The sequence below is a fragment of the Thermobia domestica genome, chromosome 10 (assembly GCF_964235325.1).
Source record: "Thermobia domestica chromosome 10, izTheDome1.hap1.1, whole genome shotgun sequence".
Taxonomy (NCBI): domain Eukaryota; kingdom Metazoa; phylum Arthropoda; class Insecta; order Zygentoma; family Lepismatidae; genus Thermobia; species Thermobia domestica.
This window is the reverse complement of record NC_137463.1, coordinates 21,301,636-21,326,172: the sequence shown is the minus strand read 5'-3', so window position 1 is coordinate 21,326,172 and position 24,537 is coordinate 21,301,636. Positions and strand designations below refer to the sequence as shown.

The 24,537-nt window shown below is 37.8% G+C and overlaps 1 protein-coding gene across 1 annotated transcript; it reads right to left on the bottom strand.

Annotated features, from left to right (window-relative positions):
- Positions 1-8,827: 8,827 nt before the first annotated feature.
- On the bottom strand, positions 8,828-23,166 carry Hsp83 (Heat shock protein 83). Its single transcript, XM_081727865.1, has 4 exons — positions 23,008-23,166; positions 18,284-18,436; positions 16,638-16,756; positions 8,828-10,951 (listed from the first exon to the last, which is right to left on the bottom strand). The coding sequence occupies exons 2-4, from the start codon at positions 18,434-18,436 to the stop codon at positions 9,067-9,069; spliced, it is 2,157 nt and encodes a 718-aa protein (XP_081583991.1). The 5' UTR covers positions 23,008-23,166; the 3' UTR covers positions 8,828-9,066.
- Between the last annotated feature and the right edge of the window lie 1,371 nt (positions 23,167-24,537).

The window sequence follows — 24,537 nt, the reverse complement described above, 5'->3', positions numbered from 1 at the left end:
ATATTGATCCTAAATATTTGAAAGTATCCACTTTATCAAAAGCATTATTTAATATTTTAACGCCTCCACAATTTGCCGTATTACGGTCCCGACGCACTTCCATGTATTTAGTTTTCTCTGCGTTTACCTCTAAACCCATGTCCCTGCAAGCATTTAATATCTCTGCATTTATTTCTACTGTTCTCCTATCATCCCCTATTAAATTTACATCATCAGCATATGCCATAACCTGGTGAATGCCGTTCAACTCTAGGCCCTGGTTGCTATCTTTGATTTTCCTTGTGGCGTATTCCAGCACAAAGTTAAATAATAATGGCGACAACGCATCTCCTTGTTTCAGGCCATTTTCGACGTGGAAGCTCGTGGACAAAAATTTTCCTACCCAGACTTTCCTCATCACTAGTGATTTTAATAAAGCAAATAATTATACATAATCAGTGCTAGGTGTTGTGATCGTTTCTCTTCGTTTTTTTTTTTATTTTTAATAGTATTCTAATAAATAAGTATAGTGTCACTTAACCCAGTTTGTTTTCGTTGTGAGTGTTTGTGTGCGTTATGGTCTGGATGACTGTCTGATCGTCCGTGAGGTTTTCGAGACGAGACATCCGAACCTGTCGGCGCCTAATGCTCATCTCATCATTGAGACCGACGAGCAATTTGGGAACAATTTTGTAATCCCTTCTTGGAGAGATCCTTCAACGTCCTACCCAGGTAAGTCCAGGACCCAGGAGAATACTCATTGGCAGGACCACGGAGGACAGACCACGACCAGGCGCTTTTTCCTTCTTATCCACTTTTGGAGGAGTGAGAGTCGTCGCTTCAGCTCACTGCTCTCCTGCAGTTTTCAGTCGTGATGGTTTCGTCAGGAACCAATCGCGTATATGCAACCAAAATGTTTCTCAAAAGCCATGATTACAGTGCAAAGAGCTTCTCGCTTAAAGTTTGCTGTTCCACGTAATAAAAATTCTGATCGGAAGACTATCTTGCAGGGGGTCATAAATTTCCAAATGGTTTCAGCATTTAAACTATACAATTGAAAAATTAAAGAGAATTAAAAGTGATCGTACGCTTAAGAATATTGAGGCTGTTTTGCAATCCTTAAAAAGTTTTTTCTGAAATTATTGGGCTACCTAAGGAGAGTAATAATTTTAGAAGACGATCTGCACTTTTAACCCAACTGCTTTCAATACCACTTTATATTTTGTAAATAAACAAAAGTGTATCTGCAATACTTTCTTTTCAACCTTCAGAACATGACATTTTTATTGGATCACCCTGTACATAGATACTGTCCCTCTGCAAGATACATTGGAAAGATATTTCCTCCTGCCCTATGTATTCCATACTTTACATATCCAGCAATCTTAAACCCATAATCAGCTTTCTCAAACGTTTTTCAAGAGGAGACGCAATTCCTTGAATACTTTTATTTTAATGAACAAACTCCATGGCTCTGGATAAGTAGAGTAACAAATAAAACACAGTTCTGACCAGAGCAGAATGAAATATATTAAAAACTATACTTACAATGTGTTACAGTTTCATTATGTTTGTGTCTGATGAAGAGAACGTTAGGTCCTTGAAACTGTAACACATTGTAAGTATAGTTTTTAATATATTTCATTCTGCTCTGGTCAGAACTGTGTTTTATTTGTTACTTTTATTTTACTTTTTGACAATTCAATCTAAAAGGACCACAGTTTGAGAAATACTGATGTAGCCTAAGTTTGTACAGAAAGTCTTATATAAACTTTTTTTTTTTAAATAAACTTCTCTCCCTCCTCTCCTTCGAAATACCTCTCGAACCCTGACGACATTCCATTTAAATATCTACACTTCCTGAAACTGCAAGTTTCAATAAATTTCCACGCATCCTAATGTGTACTATATTTTGTTATACACTGGGTAGACCTTCCTTAGAAACCATTTGATATAATTCAAGGCTAAAATTTACGTAATTTTCATCCTACCATTCAAGGGTTATCTGGTGTGTTAATTACAACACTGACTGCTATCAAATTGCAATAGTTAAAGTTAGTCAACCAATAGATTAAATTGTATTGCATTCTACATATAAGCTAACAGGCTTCGGGTGGGGGGGAAAATAAAATTATGAACGACGCCGATTTCTGTGGAACTTTTGGCGAAGGGATATTAATTTATTTTTTTAATTGTTATATCCAGATTCAAACTCCCTCCCCCGGATCGGAGCCGTTTATTATTACTACTTTCTTGTTAATGCAAATGTGATCCTGGCGAGTCAAGGATCACATATACTGACTGAGCATTAAAAGGCAACTTTGACGATATACGAATTAAGAAACAGTGAACTGAAGTCTACATGGACAGGAAGACTAACTACAACAGGGTAAGGATTTAGATTTCTGGGCTTTCGGCACCTAAGGCCATTTAGCCCGTCACGTATGAGGAATGGCGTCCTTCGACTAGCACACTATCCGGGGAAAGCTGCCTGAGACTTTTTTAAGTTCGGTACCACCCCGGCATTTGTCTGCTGTGAATGAGGAAAACCTCATTCAGAATGGCTAACCTGAAAAGGTTTACACTTTTTCGACTGAGTGCCCCCACCAGGAATTGAACCCGGGATCGCTCGCACCGAAGGCGAGAGCGTTAGCGACTACACTACGCAGGGCCACTAACTGCAACGGGAGTCAAAGTTAACTATACACAGCAATTTTAAAAAAATAACTGGCCTTCTTGGTCTGCGAACGCAAGAATAATATTGTTGTGCCAATATCGAACATATTTTATCTTCCTACCACTGGATGACAAGTCTTTTTAAAAATTTTTGCTCGATATCTGTGTTCTAATATCAATCGACATCTATTTAGCTGATTTCGCAATCCATTACAGCACTATCAGTGTTCGATATAGTTTACCCACGTTCAGTGACATCAAATGAGTTTACGTTATTTCAAAACTCCTTATTCCATGAATCAGCACTGTGTTAGCATGTCATGAAAACATGTCCGCATACACTTTCCGAAACACTACTTTGTCTGCATTTTCAAAGCTCAAGTGTAAATGCTTTACTTTTTAAAAATGGTCGAGTGTATATCTACTTAAAAAAAAAAAAAAAAATACAATTACATCGGTGATTATAAGCTAAGGCATTACCCACTTGTGTTCCTATGTCAGTTGCTATACCCAATATTTCGAGTATTTCACTCCGGTATCCTTCAGGAACAAACTCGTTACATTGTCATTTATGGCAGTAATTCAGCTAGTCCTCCCCGCTGATTTAGTGGCTAGCGATCGAGTATCATTGGTTCACGTGGTCCCGGGTGGCAGGGAGCACAAAAACTCCATTTACTTTCATTAACCCTAGTTCTCTTTAGCATGAAGGGTATAACCGTGCGAAAAACATTTTATTTCAACAAATCAACTTTGCGTAAACTTCAAAATATTAAAAATTACGATTGAAATAGCTGATATTCTATAATTCCCACTGTGTTGATAGAACTGAAGATGTGAAGAGATTATTGTAATGACAAACCTGCGTTTGCTTCTGAAAAAAGTGTGCCCGAGTAGCTTTCGAAATACTGAACAACTGTGTAACAATTGACACAGAACACAAATTAGATGAAGATTATCCTCTTGTTCATAAATATTTATTTCATACATTTGCAATACATTCAAGAGCGCACTTTCAAGTAAAATTTCGCAATCTCGTGTTGAATGTTTGTATACCTAATTGGCAAAGGGTCCCCCCATTTCAGCACTGTACTTACCATATTATATTTTCAAAGTAGGACAGATTCCTATGACCTAATAGCTTTGAAAAATATATACCCTGAAATTATTAAAATATAGTTCCATAACCTACAACTACTTAGGAAAAAAAAAACCAGTTATGTATAAACTTTTTTTTTCCCTTAAGATGTCTGTACGGTACGGTTAACTTATACTTTCGAGATCTGTGTGTGTGCTAGTTGAACAGGGGGTGGGCCACTCACAGGGCTTACTGGCGTTGCGGGCCGTGAGAGATACGGTATAACATTTTCGTAACAATCGAATGGCCATATTCAATGGACACAAACGGTATAAATGTAACCAAAATATTTACTAAAAAAAAGGCAGAAAAAATATTTTAGTGAGAAATTTGACATGTTCCGAATCAATATCTCAGCGTTCCGTGGTACACTAGATATTCTAACGCTGGTATTTTCGAAGATTGATATGTTACCCAGGGAATATTTTCAATTAGAAGCCAGGCGGACCGGATAAAAATGTTCAGTGGGCCGAGACTGGCCCGCGGGCGAGTTGTTAGACATTGCTGCTCTGAACTGATTGCAGTGCGTCCAAATCCATGGCTCGTAACCAGTGTATCGCATAGTCTTTTAAGTCTTGCCATTTTTATCACCGTAAGTATTAAAAAATCAGGAAGCATTTAATAACAAAAATTTTGTGAGACAAGTCAACGTCTCCACTGGCGATGTTTAGTAGATCTTACACAATTTTTATTTTTAAAAAATCGCCACGCCATAGGAATTTAGTAAGGTTTACTGTGTATATATAAAAAAAAAAAAAAATCAGAATTTGTCAGTTATTTTGACATTGATACACTTGAACCTTGATTGCTACTTTTCTGCATATTAATTACATTCACTCTCTCGAGTCGGCACAACGAATAGAAACATGAAAGCTGGACAGGTAGAAAAGACTAACAATGAAATAGAGAATATTATGATCCTAAAATACTAGAACTGTCATAACTCAAATATAATATTTGCAAGCGCAAATGCAAGGGGCACTGTAGCTTATATAGCTATAATCCACGCTTTATAGGTTTGCAGTGCATATAAAGTGAATAAAAATAAATTTTTTGAAACATTTTAAAAATTAATGCCGTGTAGAATTGGATCCATTAACCAATGTATGTCTCATGTGGTACCATAAGACAGCGCCAAAGGTAAGTACACTTTATCACGTAGTGTAAGTCGTTCTGTGGTATCAGGGGTGACCAACCTTCTACCAATGTATCTGTCGTAGTTACTTCGTAACCTCTAGTAAGTGAACAGGTTAAGTAAACTGACAGCGATTTCTGAAAAGTAGTCCTTACAACTATATCTGCCATCGCTAGTGTAAAAAGTTGTATATATAAATTGCACGCAATTTAATTTGATTTTCAGTTTAGCGTGCTTTTTTTTCTTCTTTCTGCGAGGCTAAGACATCTGATGCAAACAGCTTCCAGTACGAATTGAACCCAGATCTCCCAAGCGCGTACGCTAACCTCTTAGCCGCCGCGACGGAGCTCTACCCACTTGATGTGTAGCTTCTTTGGAAGTTTGCGTTGAATGTTACCAAGAAAGAAAAAAAAAAAAATAAATATTCTTCTGAAGTTAACTTGCAGCAACAAACGCAAGATCGTTTGTAGAACTGTTGAATGTAAAGGTATTTGCTTGTCATACATGACAAGAATATCCATATGGTCCCCTGTTCTCATCTAAGCAGGACTTAAATTTACGAATCAAATGTAACAATCGTTGAGTTCTCGTAAGGCCGACCGTATATTAACCATGATAGGACTGCCGTGTCGAGGTTCAGTATTACCAATGCAACGAAGCCTCATATTGCATTTTCACCCAAAGACATGCCACACAAGTCTCTCCTACATTGACAACACACAGAAAGCATTAAGGCTTGTTTGTCTTCATCCCCTCACTCGTCTTAGCTTGCCGACCTCTGGTAAATATGCGCCCGTCTAATAGTAACGTGTTACAGCTACGTAAAAAAAAAAAAAAAAAAAAAAAAAAAAAAACTTTCTGGAAATACAACTTTTATCTCTAAATAATGAAAATAGGTGTCGAAGTTACAAGTAGTTCCCAGCCACAATCATGCAGACTAAAGTAATCAGATGAAGAACAGGACAGGAATTACGAAAAGAATAGTAAATTTAAGAATTCCGGTAACTCGTACACTATGCTTGTCCATAAGCTCTGAAAGCTGGGACAAAACTAAAATCCCAGCACCAGTGGCGAGCGCTTTAATACTGGGCACTCCGCTGTCCCATATTAGTTGACAGGAATTTAACACCAAGGAACAGCTATAGATATTCCGAATACTGCAAATTTGGATTCTCCGACTCTCATGTTTCTCCTAGACTTCAAATTCATATTACAGACTTTAGAAAATAGAACTTTATTGTGCCTTGGTAATTTACATATACCCTATGCCATACCGATATTTCGTCTAAATAATCAGGTCTGGTGATGTTTATTGAAAGATTGTGGGCGATTAAATATCTTCACATCAGTCAGCCACAACACTTTATATGTAACATTTATTCAAGAGTAGTTTCCTTTTGCTTTACAACCGGGGAGTCCAAGCCCCGCTACCCTTTTTAAAGAATTTTAACCCTTTGCACTGAAATTACGAGTCTAGCTCGTCATGGCCTCCCGGTGCCAAATCGCACAATGACGAGCTACACTAGTCATAAAATTTAAACTATTGTCGCACCGCGTAGGGTTACTATATTGATGTTTCGAGTTATATGATAAACCATCTGTAATACACTTTTATAGCATATACTACAATTATCAGAATTCAGAAAATAAATCGTAGTGGAAGGAGTTAAATACTATGATACACCTGGTGGTTGTTATGTGAATTTTTTCCAAGCTAAAGCCCAGTATACATTTTCAGGCTTACGGAGATTTGTTGGAAGTGAATGACTGAAAAGAATGGGTAAAACAATATTCGAACAACTAAGAACATTCAAGAAAAAACTAAGTTCTCCGTAAGGATTAGACGTACGAACTCCACATAGGTTCAAAGCAGCCTTATTACAAGAAATTCTACACAAAAATGTTCACATTAGCGTACAGCTATTCAAGATGTACCAAGTGTATTATATGAACGTGGCCACATGAGCAAAGCTAGAATTATTACAAATTCATCTGTACATGGCAGTCGAAATGCCAATAACTAGCTTAATTCTACCGTCATCGACGAAATGAAGGGTTTCAACCAGCAAGAGGAACTCAAGGCTGAAAAACTACCGACTGGTCCTATCTTGCTTTAAAACAACTTTCTGTAAGAGAGAAAGAATAACAGTGCAGTTTGGTATTAAGGTGGACCACCACCGGAAGTCAGTGCATATTTTAGCTCATTCCCTTAACTACTGCGCAATGAAACGTTACACATTATAAATATTATACTATAAGATAAAGTTGTTTGAGCTACAACACAAGACACGAATTCATTTGGTTGTCTTCTGATATCGAAAAAGGTAACAAAAAGTATTTGATTCGTTTTACAATGAGCACACAAGACGGCACTTGCTGTTAGATCTTACTAGAAGTGTTTAATTTTATGAAAAGTTTATTTGAATCTGTAAAGTACTGTAAAGTAACTATCTTATTACGAAATATATTGTTTGACAGTTTTTCGTGTTGTTTCACATTTTATCTAATTTAAATTTAAGAAAATAGAATGAGAAGCGAACGCCATGCGTTGTTGCTAAATTTGTACGTTTAATTCCTGGATTCTAGAGTTGCACCGTAATACTCTCAACACCTAAACAGGAATTTCAAATGTACGTTAACTGGTTGAAATTCGCCCTTACTACCCGAAACTCACGCAAAACTTACCAACTACAAAGTTTCTGGTCAAAGAACTTCAGTAAACTTGAGTTGAAAACGTGAAGCCAAATCATGCATCTGATAAGCATTAAGACTGGGAATTGAACCTGACCTCCAGCTAACAGTGGTGGTGTGGCAACCACTCCTCCACCTGGCTAATTACACACTTGTACTGGAAGTTATGTCCTAGCATATTTACTTCCAACCTTCCAGCCATCTATTATTAAAGTATCCAAGTCGTGCAAATTTTGCTCAGTCAAACCAATGTCACCTTGCAATCACTTTCGTACCTTGTAAACCAACTTCCAGAACTAACATCTGATTTCGTACAGTGAGCACTAGGATTAGCAATTACGATATCCGGTATCGATCCGATTACGATATCCGAGTTTCCGGTATCGATGACCATGTTAGCCCGTCACCTGAGGTCCCTCGGCGATCACACTTCCCAAATATCTAGAAGGAAGCGGTCCGGGACCATTCTATGAGGTACCATCCTAACATTTATCTAGTGTAAGGGAACTGCAGAACTTCACTCGATGACCGGCTTGAAAAAAGCTTTTACACTGTTTTGACCAAGTGTCTCGCCTGGAATCGAAACTGGGACTGCACCCAGATTTTCTTTTTTTATTTTTTTTAGTATACTGTCCTCATGAGAGGTTAACAACCCGTTCAGCAGTTAGGCTATGAGACTTGGACCTACTGATTAACGTGGAACCCGAACCCACAGGGAATCGAACCCGGGTCTTCAACGTCAAAGACTTACAAAAACAGTGACTAAGACTCAACTTTTAGCGCTACTGTACAACCTAAGATCAAATCTTAACATCCTAAATTCTGACACCTGAGAGCAGCAAGTGCTTCAGTCAAACCCTTGTTTTCCAAAGAAAAAAAAAAAAAACGCTAAATACATATTGGACATAACATTATATACTTCGTTGATTACGTCATCAACCCGTACAGAATAAAATACAACCAACCATTCGTTGCAGATCTCCGAAAGACATACAAAACTGGTTTCAACTCATTTTCGCCAAAAAAAAAAATTGGACTTACGCACTTCATGCCCTCAGGTATAGAATTATACTTGCACATTAAATCAACAATTACAGTAAACTACACACTGAAAAAACTTCCAATATCATAATGTGCAAGCAACAGAAACACTAATACAAGATTATTCTCAGTTAACAGGTATTTCAATGTTCAGATATAAAGTCCTTGAATTTCACTCGAATAATTTATTTAAACGAAAAACGAACAAACACATTCAACGCATTCAGCCATCAAAAACACAAGAATACTGCCAAATATTCTCACTTGTACGCTCATCGAATTTCACTCAATAAAAAAAGTATTCAAGTATTTTTAAACTATTAACAGTCTTTTTAGTCCTTTAACGAAAAAAAAATCACAGGATAAATGCAATAATTTACAGAAAAAGGCGTGGAAAAGAGAACAGTCTTTAATCTACTTCTTCCATCCTTGATGCATCCTCTGTATCTCCTTCCAATGGTGGCATTTCTTCAGTTTTGTCTTCAACGGGAACGTCATCTTCATCAATGCCTAAACCAAGCTTGATCATTCGGTAGATTCGAGCAGCGTGAACTTGAGGGTCTTCCAAAGTGAAGCCCGAGGACAACAGGGAGGTCTCGAAGAGAAGCATCACCAGATCTTTCACAGATTTGTCGTTCTTGTCCGCTTCAGCCTTCTGTCGTAAAGTTTCGACGATGGGGTGATCAGGGTTGATTTCCAGGTGCTTCTTCGCAGCCATGTAGCCCATAGTGGAGGTGTCACGGAGGGCCTGTGCTTTCATGATCCTTTCCATATTGGCCGTCCAGCCGTACTGAGATGTTACGATACAGCAAGGACTCTCCACAAGCCTGTTGCTGACAACTACCTTTTCTACTTTCTTGTCCAAAATATCCTTCATCACTTTGCACAAGTTCTCAAATTTGGCCTTATCTTCTTCGCGCTTTTTCTTTTCTTCCTCATCCTCTGGCAATTCCAATCCCTCTTTGGTAACAGAAACCAGCTGCTTACCGTCGTATTCCTTCATCTGCTGCACAACGTATTCATCGATGGGTTCCACCATGTAAACAACTTCAAAGCCACGTTTCTTCACTCGCTCAACGAATGATGAATTAGCGACTTGTTCTTTGCTTTCGCCAGTGATAAAGTAGATGTGTTTCTGGCTTTCTTTCATGCGAGCAACGTAGTCCTTTAGCGAGCACATTTCGTCACCAGAAGCTGATGTGTAGTAGCGTAAGAGATCAGACAGTTTCTTCCTATTCTGGCTATCTTCATGAATTCCTAATTTCAAATTCTTGCTGAATTGCTCGTAGAATTTCTTGTAATTGTCCTTATCTTCTGAAATTTCTTCGAACAGTTCTAAACATTTTTTCACCAAGTTCTTGCGGATCACTTTCAAGATTTTGTTCTGCTGCAGCATTTCTCGGGAAATGTTCAGTGGCAAATCTTCACTATCAACAACACCCTTGATGAAGTTTAAGTATTCTGGAATGAGATCTTCGCAATTGTCCATAATAAACACACGGCGCACATACAGCTTGATATTATTCTTTCGTTTCTTATTCTCGAAGAGGTCGAACGGTGCCCTTCTTGGTACAAAGAGTAGAGCTCTGAATTCAAGCTGGCCTTCCACAGAGAAGTGCTTGACTGCCAAATGATCTTCCCAGTCGTTTGTAAGAGATTTGTAGAATTCTCCATACTCTTCCTGGCTAATATCGTCCGGATTGCGCGTCCAGATTGGTTTAGTCTTGTTCAACTCTTCATCCTCTGTGTACTTCTCTTTGACCGTCTTCTTTTTCTTCTTATCACCCTCCTTTTTATCTTCTTCCTCATCCTCACCTACGTCCTCAATCTTTGGTTTCTTATCCTCCTCAGCGGCCTCTTTCTTCTCTTCTTCCTCGTCATCGCTGACTTCCTTGTCGCGTTCCTTCTCTACGACCAGCTTGATGGGATAGCCAATGAACTGAGAGTGCTTCTTCACAACATCCTTAATCTTCCGCTCCTCCAAGTATTCAGTCTGATCCTCTTTGATGAACAGAGTTATCTTGGTTCCACGGCCCAGGGGTTCTCCGTGATCTGGTCGCACTGTGAAAGAACCTCCAGCAGAGGATTCCCATGTATACTGCTCATCATCGTTGTGCTTGGATGTTACGGTGACCTTGTCCGCTACCAGGTAGGCAGAGTAGAAACCCACACCGAACTGACCAATCATGGAAATGTCGGCTCCAGCCTGAAGAGCTTCCATAAAGGCCTTGGTTCCGGATTTGGCAATGGTACCCAAGTTGTTCACCAAATCTGCCTTGGTCATACCGATACCACTGAAAGGAAAGGAAAAAAAGTTATTAGCACCGACAAAATATTAACACACATTTTAAATAATTTAATACCGAAATCATTTAATACCATTACTCCATCTAACCTGATATACAACGTTAAATCTCATAAAGCGGAAAAAAAAATTACGAACAGCATCAGCACCTACATGTGGACTGTCTACTTAAATATGAAACGATTAAAAGTAATTAACTGCTCCCCATTGTCGGCAGCGGGCACGAAAGGTAAGAAGCCTTTTCAATGAACATTTCCTCAGATTATCTGAAAGTGTAAAGTGTTTCGAATGTGTACATCCGCCTTTTATCACTGCCACCCTAAATCCAAAGAACAATCAAGTTTGGTTTACTAAAATTGTTAACTTTCGCCGTAATGACTGGTATAAAATTTACTTATTTCCCACCTCAGCTATGACTCGTTAGTACACAGAACATTTCATTTTCCCCTGCTCGAAGAAAACCTTTCAATCGCTACTATATCAAGAGAACATAGGGAATCATAAGCTTCATCATTAATAATATACTCCAAACCAACTGAGTACACAATAGGAATATTTGTCCTTTTGGATTCTATGTATTGCAGTTATTACTGTCAATCCCAAACTCATCAGTTGAAACCAGTAACATCTCTGCCTCTACCCCTTTAAGATTAGCGCCCTGTGCACATGCTCCGAAGATAAGGGGCTTGATGACTAAGGAATGAAACTATAATGAAATGAGAATCTCCGAAAACTATGCCCAATATTTATCCAGTCCAACTTGCGAGGGACATAGAAATAGGATTCCCACGCACTAGAGGTTAGAGCTCTGCCGTTCTAATCCGGTGTATTACCCCTTCCCCTTTGCATATGTAAAAACTAATACGTGAAAAAGTACAAATACCTTTCCAGGTTTGTGTACAAACAGTGGTTACAACAAATACTGACGTGATCGATCTATTCTTTTTATATATATACATCAGGTTAGATCCAAATGTAAGAGTAAGGGGCATAATACTATCACTCAAAAAAAAAAAAAAAATACGTGCACAATATGTATTTTACTTGTGTAGGTCCTACTGAGTAAAGGTTTACAAGCATATACCACATGCTAACTTTTAGGAAAGTATACGTTTGGCAACAGGAGATTACCCAGAAAATTCCTATCTTCCTTTTTATACTACTTCAAGGTGTCCACTAAAATTCCAATTGAAATTTCGTGACTTTTTAGTTACCAAACCATGAAATTTCGAAACCTTTAGAAACAACATACCTATATTCTTTAGCATTTATCGCCACTATCAAAGGCTGTTTCCTCGAGCAATTAAAAACTTGCCCTTTTCTCAAACTGGTTGGAAATTTAGCATTCTATTTGCATCGCCACTGCCCAATGATGCCAGGGATGATGGACAATCTCAAGGGCGAATTTGGGTGCGAATTAGGCCGAATTTCCATGCATGCGATAGAAGCCTGTTTTGCTTGCAATTTGCTAACGTCTGAAGCAGACTAAACATTTCTGGCTGTGAATTTTTACTTTTATAGAACTAAATTTTTCAGTCTAAGTAGATAAAAACCGCGACTCATGACAGGTTTCTGATGACTCGTGACAGACACCCTGTACTCGGAATTGTGAAAATTTAGTTTTTTCCGTAAACCTTCCTCAATTGAACCTACACAGCAGGATTGAACTAAGATTTCGAACTTCTTGGAACATATCCCGAATTTATCACATTACCTAAATTACATGAAATTTCTAGTTTTTACGCATTATGTTTATACCCTTTGATGTGTAAAAATTAATGAAATAACTGGTGGAATAAAGTATGGGAGGAAACTCCAAAGATGCTACACTAGTAAACGTTCAAATTTTTATGGCCTCTTGCAGAAACAACCCAAGTTGGACGGATGAGGGAAAATCTCAAAAGTACTTTATATGATCTCATACAAAAGACTTATTTCGATTGCATAGGAACAATGATACCAATGTGGAAATCTGCCTCGTTCAAAAGTCTTATTTCGAAGAAAGTGCGTAGATAAAATACCTCATCCAATTGTGTATGTTGCTCTTAATAGGTGTGAAGATCTTAATGCAGTTTACAGTGATATTACAAACCATTTTGAGAATACGGTAAACACTAGTAAAATTTGTAACACTGCTTAAAATTATGGATTTCGACAACTTGTAATTATACGTATCAAAAATATTATGTCTGAAGTAAATTCCCACAAGTGACATTTTAACCAATATCAAAATAAATTGCTTCCCTCGTATCTGCAACGGCTTTAGATATCAAATTGCTGGAAATTTAATATACCTATGTATACTGAAAACTATTTGCAGTTAAGTGTATCCATATACGTCATATGGTGACCGTAATATTTCAGACTTAAGATACTTTTGAAATGTGCATAATCCCGCCCGCATGATCTGTAACCCCTGTTAAAACTCCAGAGTTGTGCTATGTTTGATACTGTAGTGACCTTAGTTTGCAACACTCCACAAGTGTGAAATTGGTTAAGTTTATTATACTACACATGTAAATTTGAAATATGTAAAAACTTAACGTGGTGCCTTTTCAAAACGACAATGTTGAATTGGCAACACAATGTGGTATTAAGTAGTATGGCAACAATTTCCCTCTATCGACGTTTGCACGGCACGAAATTTCAGTTTTGCATATTAGTTTAAAAAGGCATTATCATAAATGAGCCACCCTGTACATACACAGCTTCCATTAAGTTCCCAGTTTAGCTTACACCGAACCTTTACGATAGAAACTACGGTATGAATTAATACATTCTAATGCCAAGATTTCTAGTACCGCACTCGACCTCAACATCCGCGTGTAAAAATTTGCACGGTCAAGACAAATACAAAACTGATTATTAACTTATTCGAATGGAACCAGTACATTTTCCGTCACTATATCTTGAAATGAAATGAAATCTGAGTTTTACGTCCCACGGTTATGCCGGTTAGGCTAAAGGAGACGGTGATGAGTAATGGATGAAATGGTGGAATGAATAAAGTGGGAGGAAACGGGAGAACCCCGAGAAAACCCACGCACACGGTGTTTGTCCACCACAAAGTTCACTTGGCGGGGACTGGGATCGAACCCGGGACCCCAAGCACCAGAGGTGAACGCTCTACCACTGAGCCACCGCGGCCCCCTCACTATATCTTGAGTTAGCACACATCCTGTAATGCTAACTTGGAAGTTCGATAAAGTTTCCTATTCACACATCCGGCAGAATCTGCACCAAAAACAATGTGAGCCCTGCATAGCTTTCAAAGAACATTAGGTTACTCAAAAATGAGAACGCAGCTATACTAAACTTAAAAAGTTATGTCGCTCCTGTTGAAATGTACGGGACATTAGATTTGTTTCTCGTACGAAAATTTTCCACGAGAAAAACAAGTGAGCATTTATAACTAACGATGCATACTTCTGAGATCTGAACAGTAAAATCTGAAAAATCTGGCAGAACAATTCAATTTGATCTCCGAATTACCACGCAGGTGCATAAAGGAAGTTACCCATTTCACACACTAATCAATTTCTCCGATTAGGCTTCTCTACCTCCATTTCTGAGGCCAGTTCAGGCGTTCAGACCACATGAGTCAAAATCAGCTGTTCAATGCGGACGAGTAAAGCAGTGGTTACTACTCTGGCACGGTTATGCACAAGATGCGAATCTCAATAGTTTCACATAAAATCTCATTCCTTTCTTTTCATCTAATCACGAATATCTCGCATACCAAATCTACCAGAATACTACCGGAGCTCACGTTTACTTTATTCCACCAATACTCAATATCCAGATTACACCACTTACTGCTTTCTAAATTTCCTATTTTAAAATACTAGTACACAGCACTGAAAACAATACATGAACTAAGAATTTGATTACACAAGTTTCAAATAGAATAAATAGGTAGTCCTAATGACTTAACATCTCACTTCTATAGTAGTAAAACAGAAGAGGATCGAAATGTTTTCAGTGGAGTATATTTATATTGAACGAACCAAAAGAGCGGTGACAATGTGAATGTTCCGATATACTTAAAAAGGATGAGTAACAAATCGGAAACATTTCACAGTACGGTTAATGTTGCCCAGTCATTAAGAAAATGTAACTGAGCCCGCTCAGTTGAAATGCCCGTGGCTTAAATTAACACTTTTACTACGTCGGCGGCTAGAACCAAATCATTGTATAATAGATATTTCGAGAGTTTCAAGCTGATTTCGAGACTGCAAATGTAACGCAACTGTTGATCCCACTCCTAAATTCACTCTCCCCACAGTCGCAGTTTCATATAGGGCAAGTCACCATTTCTCAAATTCCCTTTACTGTTTCCTCTTCCAAAAAAAAGAAAAAGAAAAAACTAATACCAACTACCGGGCGCGTCAAAATGATTGATTAGATTTCAGAAATTTATTCTGTAAAATCCAGTAGCATACATGTGTCAGTTTTCTTCAAACATACAAGTGATTTAGGTGAGCACCTCGTAACAGCACGTATCAAGCCGACCTCTCGTCGAAGCTTTTGTAGTATGAGGTCAATATCAAGCCACTCTATTGTAGTTCACAGATACAATACGAACCTCTGAAATGTTCATACCACTTACGAGTGGATCTCTCCAATAGTTGGTACGGAAATGCAGCTGCACACTAATCAAGACTTTTTACTTGACAATCAAGCACACAAAAATCTGTTCTCCAGTCAACATTCTCAACTACTCGCAATTGACTTGGCGGTAGAAAGTGGAAAGTTATCTTTCGAAATTATTTTCCAGAACTTCCGAAACTAGTTCATTGAATTGTCATGTATATCTATTTCTCACTCGAAATACTTTGTTTACGCAATATCAAACAAATTATTGTCAATGACTAAACCAGATTTACGTATGAGGAACTAAGTTACTTATCAAAACCGCCCTCCTATATTGGACTACATATTATACACGTTGAAATTCTTTCCTGGTTAACTAAGACTTCTGTAGTTAGTCTTTCGCAGGTCCCGAGAACGGAGTCAACAGTCACATTAAGAAATTATGGAATTAGCTCATCTGACAAAAGCGTATTTGCTACTGAGCACACTGCTGTGACGTATTCCACTTCCGTTTTAGCATATTCTAGAAGTGAGAAGTTTCTTTACAATATACAAAATTAGAAGTGTCCATCTTCGTGTGATCTGTGATGCATTACGGAAGTTATGTTCTCGATTGTCACAAGGGCAACGTAATTTACTTTGTATATTAAGATGTAAACCCCATCTTACGTAATACATAAAACTTACAACCAGTTCTCAGGTTGCTTCCCCCCTTTCCTAGTTGACAAAGGAGACTACATAATTAATGAAAGTGAATTAAAACAGCTTTCTACCACTGGCAATCGTACTCCGGAACCACGCACACTAACCACTAGACCAGCGGGAAGGGCATGAAATTTATTCGAAGTAGTACGTTTATTAAGTATCTTAGTATTAGCATTTGTGATTTTAAATTCTGGAATCTTTAAATTCTTAACTATTTATTCGTGTAAAAACACGGTTTCGACAATTACTTCCATCGTAATTATATTCGCGATATGGCATTTTGAAACTACTTAGTTAAAACAACAACTAAGTTAAAGAGAACGCAGCAAAGATCACAACGAAAATGGAAAAATATGCATAAATAAATGTATACTTACGTATCAATGATCGTAAGCGTCCTGTCATTCTTGTTGGGAATGATCTTAATGTAAAGCTCCTTTCCACTTTCAATTTTGGAGGGATCTGTGAGAGATTCGTATCTGATCTTGTCAAGAGCCTGGAAAGAAAGAATAATCACATTTAGATCGCAACAAGTCAGACATAACTGGCTTCAATGATGCAAATAACTTTCCTAATATTAGCCTATCCTAAATGAATATTCACTGTTGAAAGAAAATTTGGATGTGTGAATGAATTTACAAATAAAACACGACAACCGATATGTCTTATGATATACACAAATAGGTTAAAACTACTGAAAAGTTAACCTGAAACCATCCACGGCACGGTAGGTAGGCTTGAAGACAAGTACGAACAGGCACTTATTTGTTAAGGTGCCAGTGCTTCCCTCATACAAGATTGTTATTACACTACAATCATGAGATTGTAACAATACTGGAATGAGAGTGTAGACAATTACTGTTGAGTATACATACATAAAGCTGTCGCGAGTGGAAGTTTCAGATTAAACCATTACAACACCTACATCAAATATTGCAATTTATTCAGTTATCAATCTTGACCTAGAAGCACTCACATAAAAGACCAGTTTCATTCTATAGACTTGTGCAAATTCAGCTTTTTTAGGAATTCAAGACTTACGCTGAATCATGGAAACTTGAATAACAGTGTATTTGCAGATATACGTCTTCTTGATCTGCATTTCTTTCATTGGTAAATTTCAGATTTGAAGTTTACATTAGCTTTTATGAAAAGTATTATTTGTAAATAAATACTAAATATATAAAAACCAAGCAACTTGCTTACAAGGTACTGTCACCCGAAAGACAATGTAAAGATATCGAAATCTGATTACAATAAACTACAGCAATGACCAATAACTTATTTTCTCATTCATTTATTTTTGTTATTTCCACAACACTGAAACATGCAAACTTTCAACACTAGTATTACATTATAAAATATTTATTGGGCGTATGCAACATTTGCAATAATGTATCTTACTAAAAAAAAGTTCAGTACATTCATATATTAATAGGTCAAGAGCTCTTAACTAGAAGAAATGAAATGCTCGAAATATCTCAAAAGGATAAATTTTTCTTATCACTGCTACTTGCAAATATATTAAGATCTGATTAAGAAAATAATTTAAGCCTTCTGCACAATTAACGATTAACCTCTAAAGCAAATTAGAATAGTTAAAACATTCTGTGAAGCGAATAAAACAAGCTCACAATAGTTTGATCAAGAATTACTTTCGTTAGTACTTCCAGCATAAATTACTGGTGGATTACAAGAAAATATACTACTAAAACATACAATCATTGTTCTGCACTGACTGGCCTATTGGTATGAGAAGAGTGGTGAAGAATCTTTTGAATTTGACGAAAAAAACACTAGCCCATATAAAAAGGGAAACTAATTTATCCTTCCGCCATCAGCAATATCTGCTAGTAAACATCAATATTTGGAAACTATTTCGTTAATAGCTACACCTATCCACAAATTTCAGTGTATAATCTAGTCAGCAAATTTGAACCCTCCTAGCGTTGTATTGCACTAAAAATTAACCATATCCATTTTGGGAATACAAGTTATTGAAAATAGAATAATTGATACTTACATCTGATGAATTGGAGATCAATTCTCGAAGGAAGATTTCCTTGTTGGAGTAGAAAGTGTTGATGATCAAGGACATCAACTGAGCAATCTCTGCCTGGAAGGCAAAGGTCTCAACCTCGCCCTCTCCTTCCTGCATCTGCACGTCTTCTGGCATCTGTAACAAATTTAACAGTATTAACTTTAGGTTCATTAACATTTCAGTAGTAAAACATTAACCCATATCTATACTTTCATATTAAACTTCTTTGAGAAATAGTATGATCCACAATTATGCCATGTAGGGCTAAAGCGAATAGGTAATTAACAAACATTATGGAATTGGTGGGTTAATAATATGGGAGAAATAAACTTTAACAAAACATGCGGACAAGATTGTCCACCATAAACTCTCTTGGCCTGGGATAGAATCAGGGAGCACCTTTACCAGGTTGTCAAACTTTTGATAAAATACAAAGGGGCTCTTAAAAATAAATGAATAAACTGCCATTATAAGGACGTGTTACCCTGTTGCGAAATCGTGCGTATTTTGACGTGTCCGCTGTGCTCTTTCCACCTTAGTCGACCAACACTTCTGTATGTTACCAAGTGGAAACATTGTAATGTCATTGTCCATTCTACAGAAACCCTCAACACGTATGTACAGCCACAGTTAATAATACCTATGACAATTCCCTTAATCCTCGTGTGACTGAACTGTCAAGTTTAAAAATCTGTTAACGTGCCACGATTATGGTCTTTAGGGTAAAGCAAATGAACTTGTGGAATGGGAAAATGGGAGAACGAAAGTATCGAGAAAACACGGACAGTATGTCCACCAAACTGTTGGCCGACGATCGCACCAGATATTCCACACAGTAAGCGCCCTCACACCCACCGGACCCCTGTCAATTTAATTTTGCTTCACGTATAACAACTTTTCTGTAAATCCTTTTATTTAGTTGGTTCTGCTGCTTAAGCTTAAAAAAAATCTATCCCCTACTTACAAAAGGATTCCGGTAATTGCAAATCGAAGTGTAGATTCAGTTTAAACCCCATTCTCCGGACATTACAAGTCCCAACGACGTTTTCACCCTCTCACCTCACCACTCTACAAATTACCATTTACCAATAACTTGTATTATCTTTTAGTCACCAGAATCACTTTGTTCTCCTCGATCTGCCCCTAGACCTAAATAGTCTCATAGAACGTTACGTTACAGTGGTCGACTCCAACTTTATGTTTACCTCGAGTAAGTAGGGGCTGTTCGTGGCTCGATTTCCGGTGGGGAAACTTTTCAGGCCAGTCATGAATTTCTTTCACACTAGGCAAATGTGGGGTTCCGCCGAAGGACGTCATCCCTTATACACGACAGGCTAATATGGCCTAAACCTCTGAAAGCCCAGTAACCTAATCCTGATCAAAGGAATCTTGTACTGATGCCCAGTTAGTTCAGTTTTTTCAGTTACGAACAAGAGTACTATATTTTAAAAAAATAAATAAAACTGAATTTAAAAATGCAGTAAAATTATTTTTTCACGATAGACTAAAATTCCCAAAACGGAACTAGTCCAGGGAAATCAATCTTCACCCTTGCTTAACCTATGTTAGTGTGTAAAGGCCTTTTTAATGCCAACCGGAACTGCAATTAACCCAGTACTAAAATGATTCAAAACTGTGGTCTAATATTTTGTATAAAGCCACATAATCTGAGGTATTTAATCCAAAAGATGGTGCAGGCTACCACGTTCTGGACTGTTACTACTCGGGCGCATCTTCCCAATTGCATCGTGATTATATGCGTGAAAACTGATGCCTCAAAAATTATCCGTGCCATTATATACACCTATTTCACCACAAAACTTACTAGTAGTACCTTTGAAATAGTTTTTTAAAGTAGTAGTATTCACAGGTAGACATTTACAGTACGAGGACTTTCTTACAGGGATAAAAGTGCGCCCGAACGTTAAAAAAAAAAAGGCAGTTGCCCCACTAACAGCGAGAATGCCACCACTAAAAGTGAGAATGCCACCGAACAGCAGAGTAGGAGCTCAACAGGTGGACGAGGCAGAACGATAGCTTTGGAATGCTTAAGGAGCAAGCGCATCAGCGACGCACGGTATATGCATCAACGAGTACAGTACAAGCAACACTTCAGGCTTAAATTTAGAGTTACCCCTCCAGTTTCAAACCTACAAAATAAATGATTAAAACTATTCAAACATTGTTATGTGAGGTTAGTTTAGGTTAGGTTATGTTACCCGTAAGACTTTAGTTTGACTAGGATAGTGACTGGAACCGGTTCTCAAAAACGCTTCAATTATCACTTAAAATTCAGTAATTCGTGTTTCTCATAAAAATGTAACAGATTTATCTTCATTATTCTCATATAATCCAGTAAAACTCAATGCAGAAATATCACATTCAACGCACCGATTCGCTATCCTATACAACTACCATGCTACTTAGTCATTGAAACCTTCCGCGTGTTGCAAATGGTACCCATTTCTACATATCTTTTCCTGAATATTAAAACTATGGGACATAGTGTAGGAACGCTCCAACAGTGGAAAATAATGTCTTAGCCAATCAACTTTTAAACACTCAAATCATTTTCTTTCGTAAGATCACCGTGGTTATGGCAGACTATACTTAGTACCAACATATTAAATTCCCATTCATTATTTGCAACTGATGTGGTCATGATTGGATTGGATTTTGAGTTTAACGTCCCGTTGAGCAGCGAGGCTATATGAGACGTGGACCTACTGATTAACGTGGAATCCGAGCCTTGAGTTTAACGTCCCGTTGAGCAGCGAGGCTATATGAGACGTGGACCTACTGATTAACGTGGAATCCGAGCCACATGAGCTCCCGACGGGACTCGAACCCGGGTCTCCCACGCCAAAAGCGCGTACGCTAACCGCTTAGCCACAAAGGAACCCTGATGTGGTCACGAATACAATACAATGTGAACGTATGTCATAACTAGTGCATAAAGACGAAATTGTGCTGCGGCCACTAAAAAGAACAAATCTCATGTCCCCCATATAGGTTAGTACCTAAGATGGTTCCTTTTTGTATCAAAGTTTAATTCAAACAGTATTGCCGAGCGAGCGTCAGCGAATGAAGGCGGGTTAGAGCCCCGCAGGGCACGTTCTTTTTGGTCCTTATTACAGCTAAATGGTAAGGGGGGACCTTTTGTTCCAGAACCTTGCCGGGCAGGAGCATAGCAACGAACCTGGACGTGTCCGTAGGGAGTAGGCGCGTCAGCGACAGTGAGTATACACATAAACTAGATCTTTTAGTACGGCTCAGTCACAGTTAAGGCTCCGGAGCAGTCAATGGATTTGGAAGACACTAAATTCTATCCCTAAAAACTAGTAGAATGATAATGTGCAACAGAAATTAAATGAAAAGTCTTACGTCCCACGATTATGCAGGCTAGGCTAAAGGAGACTGATGAGAAATGAAGTGGGAGGAAACGGGAGAACCCCGAGAAAACCCGCGCACACTGTCTGCCACGAAGTACACTTGGCATGGGCTGGGATCGAACTCGGGACCCCAGAAAACCCGCGAACATGATCACATTCGCCCAAGTATCAGAGGACCGCAACATCATAGTATATTATTTATAGATGATGGGCAGGAACTACTGACGATAGCTCTAAACCCGGAGCTTGGACTCAATGCAATTAGCACGTACACAATAATGCAAGGTCAATACTCTTATACAACACGCCGTTCCCCACCACATATTAGACTCCATCACGCAACAGGTACTGGCAAATGAAAAAAAAAAAAAAAAAAAGCACAATTTAATACCATCTGGGGAAGGTTCTAGAACACATACCCCCCATATACATTAGCGACTAGATTGGTTCCTTTCTGTACTGTTTTGCCTTAATTCGCATAGCATTTCTGAGCGAGCGTGAGCGAGTGAGGGGGTCACATCCCCGCACGGCACGTTGTTTTGTCTTGATCACAGCTATATGGGAAGGAAACCTGTGTTCTAGAACCCTGCCCATGAGCTGCTCATTTTTGAATATAACAGTTAAAAGTTCACAAAACTTCACTTTAGACTAAACAAAGTCTATAAAAAAAAAAAAAAAAAAAAAAAAACTCGAAAAAATTGACCCAACGTACAATTACGAGAAAATGAAATGGGATCTCTGTTTTACGTCGCAAGTTTATACCGCCTAGGCTACAGAAGACGAGAAACTCAAAGTGGAAGGAAACTGGAGGAAAAACTGCTGCGAGCTGGGATCGAACCAGGGACCCCATCTACCAAAGGTGAATGCTCTACCATTGCCCTACCGCACCCTGGCAATACTAAGAATCAAACCAAGAAATAAATATATTACAAGAACCAACTTCAAATCTGATTTAAGTTCCGCCAAGCCAAACTTATGTACAGTAATAACTCAACAAAATCTACCCCAATCTAAAATAGTCTAGCTTATTACCTAATTCTAACCCATTCATAAATTGTCATGTTGAAAAACTGATGGAACATAGTAAATGCTTAAGAACTTTTCATAATAACAGCTATTAAAAGAAAATCTTGAAATGGTAAGTTTAATCATTCATTAAAAACTAGCAACCAAAACTAGATGAGGAAGCCGGCACGTGCATCAAAGATTTTGCAGCATCAGAAAATACTCAAAACCAACCACTTATTTCTCGACAAAACAAAATCCACTCGTATTTCACTTCAATATCAAAACAAAAAATCATTAGATACTTACCTTTTAATGAGTAATCAGCTACACAAATGAAATAATTTAGAATACACTTCTCGCACGCTACTTCTTCGCTCGCCTCGCCTTTGAAGTATATTACCGAGTCACACACGCCACACGTAATATAAACCCACCTTAGATAATTCTGGAACACAAATCAGTGAACTGCGCATGAATCTCACGCACAACGGAACTTCCGACACCCGCGATAGAAGTTTCTAGAAACTTCTCGATCTTTCTATAGTACATTTAACTTTTATTTAGAATTTATTTTGCATTAAAACAAGAAATTTTGGAGTATTCACATAATACATTAAAATTTTTCTATTTAATTTAAATTTTAATAATATGATTAACACTCTTTTGTTTCAAAATAAAAGTGAGTAGGCAAATATGTGACAGCAGTAGTTTCCGGTTCTCTATTGATTCGCATGCTGTGCAGAAATATCCAGAATCAGAAATTTCACGAAGAACGGTCAACTTCTCGTATGAGTGTTGCCAACCACATGCTTGAAGCACTAAATCTCGACTTCCACCACGTGTTCTGCTCAATTACGAATATGCATGAATTACTTCCGGAGTAGATAGATAAAATTCTATATCAAATAATTATAATTATAAATTGTATAATGAGAGTCCTACGAAGAGGACACCAAATAGTATTCCAAAGGGGAAGCTTTATTTTTTTAAAATTAAAATCTTGCATTAATTTCAATCTCTAATGATCACTTTTTGATACTTTTAAAGAAAATACTGTATATAATTGATGGCTTATTCTCTTTATAGTCAAACTACAGTAGGCCTAATCTATTGTTCTGAAGAGTAACTGGGCGATTTTGCTGCAACGTTTGCTCTTATCGAGACTCGAACCTGAACATTGCTAATGAGATTATTCTTTCATGGCATCTGACAAATGGCAAGAGGTTTAAAGCTGTAATTAACTTATTCTAGATGCTCTTCTGTTGTCTACAGTCCATGTTAATATCAAAATCTAATCATGTTGCCTATTTTAGGTATAAAAATATTGTTCTTCATAACAGTTGGGGGAGGGGGAAATCAGTGGTGTAAAGTCTGGTTAAACAAAAGTGTTAGAACGCTCAGTTCTAGTGCACGGGTCCCTGGTTCAATTCCGGTCCTATGAGTTTGTGGTAGACAACGTGTTCGTGGGTGTATCTCGAATTACACCACCCCCTCCCCACACATTCTCATTCCACCAATTCTTTCAATGAAATAAGTCTCATTACAATTAAATTTAATTATGGTGTTTTGTACTGATAAAAAAATCTGTGCCAAAACATTCTCCTAAAAAATCGATATGTTTTATGTTCACAAAACGGGACAATCCCGATTAATTGGAACGCATGCAGTGAGTCTACTCAAGGTGATAGGGACACAATCGACTATCCGTAGCTTTTTACCTAGTATTTATTAGTCTCTGGATTATCTTAATATTATTACTTTCTCATTGAGATTTTCCCATTAATTTGGGAAGATGGGATCCTTGTTTATTGAACTTTTATAGAGGTAGAGCCTCAA